The sequence below is a fragment of the Diplodia corticola genome, assembly GCF_001883845.1.
Source record: "Diplodia corticola strain CBS 112549 chromosome Unknown scaffold64, whole genome shotgun sequence".
Taxonomy (NCBI): domain Eukaryota; kingdom Fungi; phylum Ascomycota; class Dothideomycetes; order Botryosphaeriales; family Botryosphaeriaceae; genus Diplodia; species Diplodia corticola.
In genome coordinates this window covers 88,725-101,266 of record NW_017971543.1, presented here as the reverse complement: position 1 = coordinate 101,266, position 12,542 = coordinate 88,725, and the positions used below count along the sequence as shown (strand labels likewise).

General features: G+C 54.5%; 3 protein-coding genes across 3 annotated transcripts; 2 read left to right on the top strand and 1 right to left on the bottom strand.

The window, feature by feature from the left end:
• Window positions 1-4,221: 4,221 nt before the first annotated feature.
• BKCO1_6400028 (f-box domain-containing protein) lies at window positions 4,222-4,581 on the top strand (the record flags this gene model as incomplete). Its single annotated transcript, XM_020278180.1, has 1 exon — window positions 4,222-4,581. The coding sequence occupies one exon, from the start codon at window positions 4,222-4,224 to the stop codon at window positions 4,579-4,581; it is 360 nt and encodes a 119-aa protein (XP_020126468.1).
• A 3,301-nt stretch (window positions 4,582-7,882) lies between these two features.
• BKCO1_6400027 (uncharacterized protein) lies at window positions 7,883-8,869 on the bottom strand (the record flags this gene model as incomplete). Its single annotated transcript, XM_020278179.1, has 2 exons — window positions 7,883-8,059; window positions 8,147-8,869. 2 exons carry the CDS (start codon window positions 8,867-8,869, stop codon window positions 7,883-7,885), a joined length of 900 nt encoding a protein of 299 aa, XP_020126463.1.
• Window positions 8,870-10,821: 1,952 nt separating this feature from the next.
• On the top strand, window positions 10,822-12,205 carry BKCO1_6400026 (uncharacterized protein; the record flags this gene model as incomplete). Its single annotated transcript, XM_020278178.1, has 2 exons — window positions 10,822-11,978; window positions 12,091-12,205. The coding sequence occupies 2 exons, from the start codon at window positions 10,822-10,824 to the stop codon at window positions 12,203-12,205; spliced, it is 1,272 nt and encodes a 423-aa protein (XP_020126464.1).
• Window positions 12,206-12,542: the final 337 nt, after the last annotated feature.

Sequence of the window (12,542 nt, the reverse complement as noted above, 5' to 3'; positions counted from 1 at the left end):
CCTATTCTTGGAGAAGGCCAGGTACGTGGGCACTTCCTAACAGATCACACGTAGTAACACAAACGAGAAATACGGTGTAGCAGGGGGGAAGGCTTGAGTCGACCGATACGATTCTATCAATTGAGGACGCGGCGGTATCGGTGGAGTCAACCTTGCGGCGGCGCGGTTTGGCAGGACGAAGCTCTCATAGGATGACTGCAACCACTCAGCGGGCGCAAAGTGATTCTTTATGTCTTACTTTGCAATGCATAAAGCACTAAAGCACAACACCACCTGAGCCTTCAAGAGACAAAATCCGAGAGCTCGTAGTCTATGGAATACCTCACTGCGAATTTCAACGGCCGTGGTTTATCGATTCAGTCCTCCTTAGTGGAGTTGGGCCGGCGCTGACTTCTGTTGTCCGTCAAAGATCGCGGCATGGACAGTCCCCTTACCAAGGCCATGCAGCGAACTAGGTATCTCGTCACTGGACAGAAAACTGAGGACTTGTAGGTTTACTCCCCACGTAACATGCATTTCATTAATGCGATCCGCCGGTATGTGGACACCATTGTGCGCCGGATCCTTCTCCATAATGTATGTCTTTGTAATCTTCTTCAGAAAATTATTTTACCCGACGAACTCAATGGCACTGCCAGCTTGTGAGACTCTTCGTGGTGTCCAACCTCCTCAAACTTGTCTCTCCAGTACTACACGGTACGATGCTTGCCACTTCTTGATCTTCCCGACTTGTTTGACTAGGAGCTTCGCTCCTCGCTGTACAGCCGCGCACGGTTGGCATGATGTTTTAGACAGCTTGGTACTCTCGGATGTCTTCGGTCCTGACGGCGCTGGCGGGGCCGCAATGCGATGTGCGCGGCGGGGAGGATCGAATTGGTTTCGGCTCCTGCTGTTTCTGCGGAAGAGCTTTGCCTTTAAGTGGCTGATGTAGTAGTGCACGTCTGCAAAGCAATTCAATATCAAGGAGACCTTCGAAATGAGCGTAGGGGGACGCACAGAGTGCATTGAGATGTCCCGCTGTGTTGCTGCAGCATGACGGACCGGGTAGACGAAGTGGCCGGCGCTGAATCCAAAGAGAAAAGCGAAAACACGCAGTTGGTAAAAGAACACAGAGAAAAGAAACGGGGGCCGAGCCAAGGACGGCAAAATTATTTGTCTGCTCGTACGGAGCAGGCAGCAGCTCTTGCGACACTTTTCCTTTTGGAGCTGAAGTGTCTCGCAGCATGTCTTTGGCCCTGGAAGCGTTAGCCAACCGTCTAATGATTTAGTGCATGTCGATGAGGTGTACACGGACTTTTGGAGAGCTGGTTGTAGTGACGGATGCCGTCGGAGCGGACGGCGTCCTGGAGACTGTCGGCGGGGTGGCGGTCGAGGGAAGCGTGGGCGATCGACTCGATGGCTGGCCACCGGGCAGCCGATGTTCCAATAGATCTAGAGACGGCAGAGGTAGGCAAAGACACTTGATTAGTGGGCGTTTAGGAGCATAGGAATAGGGCCACCCTCCAGCCTACTTACACCCCACAGTTACTTATCATTGAATGAACCTCTAAAGTGCGCCCGCTCCCACCTCTGCGCCCATGCTTGTGCCCCCGAGGGTTGTCTTTCTCAAGTCCACCCTAGAAAGAGCTTAGGCAATGTTGAACACAGTAAGCGCTCCTGGTAGCAGCTCGCGTTCTCGGAGTGCGGATCGGATGGCATGGTTACAGGGTCTTCCGTTGCCCTTGGCTAACCCCGAGGCTAACGCCCTACGACACTCGGTCTTAGAACCTGTGGTGTTGTTGTGGTCGTTGTGGTCACGGTGGTCGAGGTGGTCGTGGCGGTCGTGGCGGTCGTGGCAGAGGTCGTGGTGGGGTGTCCTGCGAACGGGCCAGGGAGGATGGGGTGGGTGGAGCGGTGGAAGTGTATGGCTTTGAGGAAGATGCAGCAAGAGAATTCCGCCCCCGCTATAGCGCATGGCCGTGCCAAAGACAGTGATGCGCTTCGGACGCGACTTTTGGTTGAAGTTTGGATACTTACTACTACTCTCTACTCAATGTCTCTGCCATACCGCCCCGCCGTCACCATCAAGGCGTGATCATGGCAGCCTCTGCTCTTGGCCGTCAGGAGACTTCACAGCGATGGTGCGGCGGTAGTATCTTAGCTGGCGACGGTTGCGTTAAGGGAAGTTGGCTCGCTGCTATCGTACTGCACGATGCCGGGGCTAATGGAGAAAAAGGATCCGGATGTAGGCATAAGTTGCGAGGCGACGGCACACGAAGGCGCAATGAGGAAAAGACGCCGTGTAGAATCTGGACCAGGCAGATGTGGTTCCTCTCGCCGTTGTAAGGGGGCAACGTTGGCAGAACGTGTTTCAGAATGGAGTAGACGGCGTCCAGGCCCGCCGCGCCCGCAGCCTGCTCGATATCGTCCCACCACACACTCACATAGGCAGGGACCACCTCCGACACAGGGTCAGCAAGGCTGGGTACTCAACGGCTCCTAATTTGGGATCTATAGTGCTTGTCTTGGTGGTATTGCGGGCGTAGACATGCCCAGCGAAAAGTGCTGCATGTGCTCAAGGTCCTCCAAACACTTCACGATTTTCCAACTGCCGAGTCATCCCTACATAGAGGCCCTTCACACGGCACAGAAGTCTAGGTATTACGGCATTGAAGACTACTGAGAAGCTCGTGTTCTGGCTACAGCGCGTCCGCCCTGCCAAACCTCGATCCCAGGCCGCTGGCCAGATGCGACGGTCAGCAGAAGCCAAGCATCATTACAGCATTCTCTGCTGCGCCAGACAATGACGTTATTCGGAGCCTGCCCATATGGTCCTTCCTTCCTGGTGTGACCGGTCGCCTGTTTGGCGGCGCACTGTGTCCGTTAAATGCCGCCGCTCCGCTCCACTTCGTCCTCCCTCCACTTCACCCTCCTCCACTTCATCCTTCCACCGCCTCCATCCTCACTCCACCCCAGCCCATTCTTCTATCTCAGTCACCATGCTTCCGAGCCCGATAGGTTCTATCGGTAGACAAGGGTTTCCCCGAATTGGTCTGCTGCGCGGTCGCCTCTCTTACTTGCTCCTCACTAACCTCACCCGAGCTGGCTAAGACGTCGCAGAAATGCGCTGCAGAGCCTGGCGTCACAACACCAACGTCATGACGCAGCATTTAATAGGCCTCACTCTGGGATGATGGCTGCGCAAAATCGAGCTGGATACCCGCGCAACGCTGGATGTGATCGGGCGTATCTGAGCTCACACCTTCATTTCAGCGCGCTCACCATATGCGATCGCGACTCCTTCAAGTCAGGTAAGCATCTACTACTTCATCGCGCATGGCGCGATGCTCACAGTAAATTTTCTTCAGCGAGCTTCTTCCGCCAGTGGTTCCGCCTTCTTGCAGACCGCCGCCTCCTTCCCTCGTCGACTTCATCTACAGCGACCGGCTCTAGATCTTCCGAGCACACGGTACTTCTACCTGCAACAGATCACCTCCGCCGCGCCGGCCACGCTCCGCCGGGCATGGCCGCCCCTTTCCACCAACCGCAAGCTCTCTGGCCCAAAGCCCAATCGCCATGAGATCGCACACCTCTTTTACAACTCCGCGAGCATGTGGAAGCAAATTGACGTTGGTGAATACCAGGAAGGCGATTTACGCCTTCAACCTCACTCGCGCGACGCAACCTCACGACCGGGTGTTGCGACCGCGCGCAGCAATCTCGCATCCTAACCGGACACCTGCACCGCAAGCATGTTCAGCCTTCGTTCGGGCTGGCGAAATCCCCTCACTGCGGCCGCGGCTGTTGTTACGCGAACCAGCCACCGTCATCGACACTGAGGATCACAAAACCCACCGTCCGTCGCGTCCTCCGCTGGATTCCCGTCTTGGAGTGCAAAAGGTCCTCCAGGCGACAGTCTGAAGAGACAATCCTCTCATTGCACTTATTCTGCTGGCTTTTATGCCAGCAAAGAGCGACGTTGGTCGCGGGACCCTCATGGAAGCAACCCCCCCCCCGGATGGCGAAGCAAGTGCACTCGCCGACGAACTGGTTGAATTGCATTATACAAGCGGCCTTCTTTTGCGCACACTTGGTGGAGGCTTAACGCAGTCATCCTGGTGCTGTCCGGCGGTCCTCCCGGGCCGTCTCACTGGCTCCCAGGTCGGCGCGCTGATGAGTGTTCGGCGGGGGCCAAGGGCCTCTAAAGGACGCGTTCATCTGGAGTGTCATAGACTCAAAGACATGCAGGGCCGGCCAGCACCCTCAATCTGGCCGGCGTCTTTACCCGGCCGATACCTGGACGACTTTGGCGAGCCAGAGTTCTGGAAAGCTTTGCCCTGTCTGGCAACACTCAAGGTGATGGTCATCGAGGGTGTTGGCGCCGTGGAGTGCGGTTCCGCCTCCATCCCGCAATACCGCCCTGTCCCGATGTCGAGGGAGGGCCGTCGCGCCGTTCAAGAGGTTCCTTGGGGCCAAATCGCGACGTTGGAGAATATCAAAACCCTTGAAATCGGCTGGACAAGCGGCGGTGAGCATGCGACTGGACTTTGTGGTAGGAACAACAGCCTCTTCCTTCCGGCTCCCTTCCTGACTAACGCATAGCCGCTACCAGCAGGCTCGGCGATGGATCATTTCCTGGATTTACCCCATGTTCAACATCTGACTATCAAAAACAGCGGAATGCCGCCGAGGGGATTCCGGTTGGAAAGCCTTGCCCATTCTCACCGGGAGTATAAGCTTCGAAAGCTAACTCTTGACTCCCGGTGCGGATGGGCGAGGGGCGCGACTACATCCCTCAATTACTTCACTCTTCTACTGATCTTGTGGCATGTGCCGTTTCGCGTTTCGCGTTTCGCGTCCCGCGTCCCGTCCACAGGCAGCGAGGGGCGGCGGACCACGCCCTCAAGCGCGAACAGCTCGCCGAGCTCTCCCGGTCATACAAAGGGGAAGGAGGGTATCTCGAGAGCCACCATCAGCCCCGGCACACCGCCCCCTCACGTGGGCGAGAATACCTACAACGCACGTACCAGATGCGGCGGGAGAGAGCACCGACGGGTAGTAGTAGCTCGGGGACGCACTGGCTTGTCATGACTTGGCGATTGCCCAGCGCGAGCAGTGCGTCACTGAGCTACTACTACCCGCCCCACTCTGCGCTGCGCTCGGCCTCTGGCTCATTTCTTCTGGTATACATGCAGCTATGACTGGATACGTCGGGTACGCCTATCTGCCGCGCGGGGTGGATGCGTTTCAGTCGTCGGGGTGGTGCGCTGCTGCGCTGTTGGATATACTTCGGGATATCAACGCTGCGTGGATGGTGTTGAGGGGCAGCAATACGAACGGATGATGGAGATGGAAAGCGGGTTGTTGATGCTGCTGCTGCTGCTGCTGCGTCGACTGTGTGGGACCTTATCGGGTAGATAGTGGAATAAATCATACATTCATCGATAATGCCCATGCAACTCTGCGGAGCTTCTTTCTTATGTCCGTCGCGCTGCATTGTAGGAACGCTGAAGAGCGGCTGCTGAAAGCCGACTGCTGAAGGGCGACTGCCGAGGAGACTGGCAAGCAAACGGTGAAGCGAGAAGTAGTGATGATGGGCTGCCTTGGCATGGCACTTTCGTTGCAGCCGTGGTGTTCTGGTCTACATTCTTATTAGGACTTTTCCAATCGCTTGCATCTTTTACTACTAGATTCATGTCTAAATTATATCAGGACTGTGGCATTTATCAACGCTGTCTTCTAATGCTGTACGCCTTAAAAGAGCAACCTGGGACTGCAGAAAAAAGAAACCGAACCGCCGGCACTTTTCGAGCTATCCATCCATCTAGTCTCTTTTGAAGCTGTCTCAATGGAAACAGCATCCTAAGTCTTAATCATGCTCATGTTTCTCGCTTGTTTCGCGAGGCCACAGTTTGACCCGCAGCAAAACGAAAGTGCAAAAGAAAGAGCTCGACGAGCTGTTCCAAGTCTATGCCCACACCCGGAATCGAACCAGGGATCTTCGCATTACCGTATTTTACGAGTGCGACGCTGTACCACTAAGCCATGCGGGCGATGCATTGTTGGTGACAGACAGTATGCATTGCAGCAATTATAATCCTGACAATAATTGTTGCGTCCTGTAACGAGGTGAAAGGAAGATGTGCTGGCCAATTTAGGCGTGGGAAAGCCGTTTCCCCCTCGAAATAAAGCCCCTTCTCAATCCCTGCGGTATCATACGGTGGTAAGCGAACAAATCAGAGTTCGAGGGTCGAAGAAGACGTGGGGAACGCGTAGCGGAGGAAGCCGAAACCATCCGGGTTCGGCCAAGCCGAGCGGAGGCCGGTCGTCTTCCCGGGCCGGCTGAGAATTTTCCACGCGAAAGCCATCGACAGAAAGGATCCATGTAGCATGAGGAGATTGTCTCCTAGAGGGAAGGAAGTCTTCGCGGGGTTTCGTTCATGTCCAGCTGCGATGCGGCCCGGAAGACGGTCGAGGTAGACTGGTGCAAGGGTGAGAGTGGAGCAGTGCGCGCAAAAGTACGGTGCTTGACAACCGGAAGCAACAGCGACGGCCAAGGCCTCGTGAAAATCCTGCTGAATTGTGAGTTCAATGCGACGCGACTTTTCAGGGCCCGTAAGCTCGCAGTGGATGTAGTGCAGAGTCGAGGATGTGGTGTTGTGGACGACGCGCCGTCATGAAAATGTTGTTGGGTAAGCGTTGTGCGGAAAGGCGGAAAGTGTCGAGATGCCGAAACCGGCTACGCCAGGCTTTGACAAAGCACGAAACCAACTACTTTTTCTTTGGCCAGAACATTAGGCATGGCCTGCAGCCCCATGGCATACATTTATGTCATTAGGGCCATGGTGTTTTTCACCTCCCTCTTGGCTCGCCCATCTCGCAGCTCACTGTTCTCCAGAAGAGAGAGGCAATGACTTTCTAGTTTTGACGCTACAGCCCTCTAAAGGTTGCCGTCTCAGTGGGCGACAGGTATTAAGACGACACATGTTAATCATTGCTATGTGTAGTTGAATTCAATTTCCGAATGTAGACTTGCATCTTGATTGCTAATAAATGCGCCCATCTACAGGGTTTATCTACCTGCGAAGGAGAAATGTAGTGTTATCGGTATTACACGGCGGCACGCGCGTAGCGTGGATAGGGTCACCTTATCCTCCCGTAATAGGCCGCTCTTGCATCAAATGGATGTATTTCCGTTGGCTCTCCGATATTTTACCACGGATCTCGTATGTTGCTTTTTGGATTAATGGTCATGCTGTTGACGGGCTCTAATTGTTGCCGGTCAAACAGCTACGTTGTTCTACCACCACTCAAATTCAGTGGAAGCAAGGAAAGTGTTCTGATATTAATTCTTCTATTTCTTTGTCTAGTTTCAGTGCCCCTTTACTTCTTGCTACTTTTTTTGAAATTACAACACCCTTGCCCTTACATCGCATAGAAAGCAAAGCCCGCTCTAGATAGCTAGTTTCCCACGTAGAAAATAGCCGTACGCCCCGGAAACTCAAGAGTTGACCCTAGCGCCTTTCCCATATGCACAGTGAGAAACAGTCGAGAACACGGTCATATCTACGTTTATATAAGACGTCATTGGTCCAGATGATCGAGAGAGTGCAAAAGAGTTGACGGAACCCTGTCAGATCATCCTCCGGAGTGGTGATATATAAAGCAATTCGGACGTTTCTGAATCATGAAGAGCACAAACTCTGACGAGGAGCGAGTTATGCAACTGAACCCTGATGCCTTCACAGGTATTTCCGCGGCGCGTCTGGGGTAGAGTCAACCGAGCGAACGATGTGGCGCACGAAGGCGTCATAGTCTCAAGAGCCTAGCTATGGGATCGTCCATTCCCCGGCAGTTTCAGCTGTTACGCTCCGCTGTCCATCTGCTCCTCTTCCTCCAGCTCCTAGTCGAAAATGACATGCTTACGGTTCTTATGGAAAAGGACATGTCGGCGATGTTCCGCGTTCGGCTGATAGGAAGACGGCGGGGGGTTCGGGGGCTTCCGGGGCTTCTCCTTCTCCCCGTCCGAGCCAGTCTTGCCCGCCGCCATCTTCGCAACCAGCTTGAAGTGTCTCTTTTCCTATAGCAAAAGAAAAAGCGTCAGCATCGCACCCTCATCCCTCCACCCAGTGTCAGGACGAAAGAAAAAACAAAGCGCAACACCTACCCCCTCCCTCTTTCTCTTCTCCAACCGCTTCCGCCACATCTTCTCCTCCTCGATCCTCTTCTTCCCCCTCAGCCACCTCTTCTTCTTCCTCCTAAAGACCCTCTCCTTCGCGATGTCCTTCTCCACCAACTCCTCCTCGCCCTCCAGCAGCAATCCCATCCTCTTCGAATCTCTCATTGACGTCCACGATCTCGTCTTCTTCCACGGCCTCTTGCTCACCTCCCGCTCCACCCACGGTTCCAGCAGCTCCTGCCGGCGCCGTTTCCACATTTCGAACACAAAGTCCATCTCGGCGTGGAACCTGCTGCACACGAGGCGGAGCCGGTGGTATGAGACGATGATGTCGAGGATGTTGGTGGGGTCGAACAACATGAGTTCGTCAGGCATGGTGGAGAAGAAGATGTACTGGGTGAGTTCGGTGGGGAGGGTAAAGATGCGTGGTATTCTGCGGGCGGGGGGCGGATTGCTCGTCGTGGAGGGGTTGTGGTTGTTGTGGTTGTCCGCGTCGGTCATTGTGGTGTCTTTGGCGGTGACAGGATTGGCGTCGGCGCCGGGATTTTTGTTGTCGTCTGTCTTCGCGACGTCTTTGGCGTCGTCGGCGCCGGTACTGGCGTTGGAGTTGGAGTTGACGCCGGCGTTGTGCGTGCCTGCTTCACGGGCGGTGGACTCGGCGTGTTCGTGCGCTCGGAGGCGGCGCTGGCGTCGCGATGCGGAGGCAACCATGGAGTGGGTGTGTGAGCTGAGTTGTCGCCAGGGGAGAGGAGCATGTAGGGTCTGAGTTTGTCGGTCGCCGCGTGTGAGGTTGGAAAATTTCTGTGCGGCAGAGAAAGAGCGGCGGAGAGAACGCGACAGCTCGGTGCTAGGCTGGGTTCGGGATGCTTGCGTCACTGGCTGCGGCTGGCAGGAAACCAATGGCGCAAACTACGAGATATTATGCGGCGGTGCGCGGCGGCCAGTCTTTTCGCTAACGGCAGGGCCACAACGGTGCCATTTCCCATCTAAGCCGCCAATTTTTATCCCGTTTGGCTGCGCGCATAGCCACCACCGCTGGAGTCATTTTGCAGTGTGGCTGCCCGGGTAGCCTTTTACCCCAGTCCGCATTTCAAGGCTTTATTGAACAACTACGGCTACCCAATGAAAAGCCCAGGCATTTTCACCATTGAGACACCGGACACTCCACTGCAAGATGCGAAATACTGCTTGATTTTACTCAGGTCGGTCCTCGCTGTCAGAAGACTTGGTAATCTGCTCATTTTCGAATCTCCGCCATGTTTTCGAAGGGTTTACTTCCTTCTGCTGAGTCCTGGAAATGTCCCTACCAGCATCATCAAAGCCTTCTTCCCGGACTGCCCTGCTCTGTCCTATTCAGCTTCTGCAGCAGCGCTGCTGTCGATGACCCATCACCCCACCGGAATCGCCGCCTTCACCAACGTCGCTGATACCAGCCGGTATGGCTACCGCCTGCAGGATTGACTCTGCCAGTGCGTACCCTGACTGCGTTTGTTCTTGGTGCGTTTTCTTTGTTTCGTTGGGTGTCGGCGCAGGACCCCTGCATGCTAGCTTACCTATCTTTGTTCCTAGTGAATAATGAAACTACCGTTACCCGCTCAGGACAATGGCGCTGCACACAACTGCAATGGGTACCGTCGGCAAATGAAACGAATTCCACAACTCAGCTGGTTTTTCAGAGTTTTCACCTCCAAGTTGCACATCGATCTCACGGTTCTGTAGGAAACATGGAGATCTATTATATCAAGCCGCATTCTAGAGCTCCTCACAAGCCACCCGCCAGAGCTCTTTCTGGCGGCCAGAACATCAACCAGGCATTCCGCTGGCCACTCGGACATAGTGCGAACTGTTGCACAAACAATTTGATCATCACTGTGGAGATGCAGGTATGTTGCCGACGCTTGTTTGCCGTTGGTGTTTGACAAACTGCACGTCGCATGACAATCCCGTTCCCTGTTGGTCCTTGAATAATCGTAATCCTCAATGGTACGCTACTGAACCATGGTATATAGAGACTTCAGCCTTCCAGTTTCCGCCCTACAGAAAATCTTTCTTCCTCCACGTTACTTAAAACCGAACTTGGGCGTCGATAGCAGCCATGCCGCCTATGGATAAATACATAACTGTATCTTGTACAGGTCGTAGTCACACACAGGTGGTATGGCTGCTCCCATCATGACTGGTTCTACAGGACATATACTCTAGGAGCTATCAATGTGGTTGGAGCCCTTCGGCCCTGAGTCAGCCTTCAACTTCTGCCCTTCACACCAATCTCCACATCGTTCAAGGATACTTGGTTTTGGGAGGCGACACCTGGAAGCCAATTCGATGACTATGCCGAAGCCGTTGAGCTGCATTCACCATCGTCGGACGTCCTGATATCCCCCTCATTTCAAAGAGCAAAGGGATACAGTATCGAGATCCGTCCGCATCAAGGTTGGTCCCATCAAATTACATTCGAGCTGAACAAGGTCAAATAACACAGTTGACAGGTTAGCAACCTAGGTGGTCATCCTTTCATAACACTTTATATATAAAGTCGGCTCGCAACAAGCTCATTGTATCCGTACATCACTCCGCCAATCCATATATAAAATCACAGACCATGGCCCTCCCTCATCACCACACAACCACTTTGGAGCTACTGTTTAGCATCTGTTCTCAGCATGGCCCCAAAGAACACTCGCCATACCATGACCTGGGCCCAGGTGGCCTCCTCTTCAACCACCTCGCGTGGTTCGGCACCCTCAGCCCCAGCTCAGACCCCTCCTACCCTGGCTCCGGCTCCCTCAGCAACAACCGCCCCTCGGATTGACGCAGATTCGGCGAACATCTACACAGATGAAGCCGGATGTGCCTCATGCCCAACCATGCCCGCAGCCAATAGCCAGTCGGCTAGCGCCGTCCCCGCCTCCGATCCCGACAAGCAATCGGCTCCACCGAGTATCTCGGAGGCTACTACTATAACTGATCCCAGGTCCCTTTCCTACTCGGAGCGCCTCCTCTGGGCACTCCAGAATGACGCTCGCCTCGTCGCCGTCGACGTGGAGAAGTATATGGGCCCGACCTCTAGGTGCCCGGAGAAGTACCGGGAGACGAAATCACCCTCAACACCAACGGAGGCCGGTATCAGCGTCTCCGACCCTCTCATTCTGCCCACCGCTAACAGGCTCAACCTCACTGAGCGCATCCTGCAGTCGGAAGCCAGGCACGTCCGGGTCAAGGAGTACTGCCACCTGACGAACCCCTGGCGCTCCTACTACCCAAAGGTCTGCAAGAAGGGGTGCGAAGAGCACTTCCAATTCGGACTGACGGAGTTTGCGAGCGAGACTGACACTGGAAGGATACTGAGGGAGATCATGAGCGTTCCCCTAAGGCCGCTGGACTCGGATAGTCCGATGAGGCCGGTCGCGTTGCTGCTTCACGCAGCAGGCAACGACTCACAAGACTTGATGAAGCTTGGAGTCGACCTGAGCGAGCCGGAGTGGAGCCACGTCTTCATCGTGGACACGCAGCGGGTTGCCCGTCGTCGGACAGATGGGAACTTGATCGGGCTCAAGACACTTTGCGAGGACTACAGCATCAGCTACGATCATGCTCACAACAGCGGGAATGACGCCTTCCGCACGCTAGTTGTCGGCATGGTTGACGGCATGAAGCTAGTGGAGGAGCAGTCCAGCTCCGCTTCTGAGTCCGATGTCCCGCCATCTTCCGACCCAGACCAGGGCAACACCGCTTCGGAATCTCCGCAGAGCGAAGATGAGCCGCATCCGCCAACGTGCTACGAGACTGTGGGCCAAACTGTGGAGGACGTTCGTGCCCGGTGCAAGGGCGTCCATCAGTCTGCAACTGCCCAGACTAAGGGGGACTTAATCTACTGCAGCAGATGCCACCGCACGAACCACGTTCGTGCTGACTGTCACGCGCGTGTGCAGTGCGGACGCTGTGGAGATAAGTGGCACCCGACGGACAGGTGCAGACGCCTCCATGTTCGATGGTGTAAGCTGGATGGGAATTGCCCTCCTGACTGCTACACGAAGGGTTGATTGATGGACTGATGGACGCAGAGGTGATAAAGCTCGTGATAAGGGGGAAAGGTTGCATGAAGGAAGCCATAGGCCTTCTTGGAGTTTTGCATTATCTTTGTACGGTGTTATTTGATTTTATAGAGTTTGAAATTGACATCTTATATCTCCACACACACATCGAGAAGACTGTGATTATACATAACGCAAGAGGAACAAAGACATAGATCTGTCTATAATGCATTCTAAGTGCAATGCAGCATTTAATGCTACCGTCGAAAATCCAGAAGAGCAAAAGTAATCATGCACTTATCAAGCAAATGCATGATACCGCCATTCTTATTATCACTGACTCCCGACAA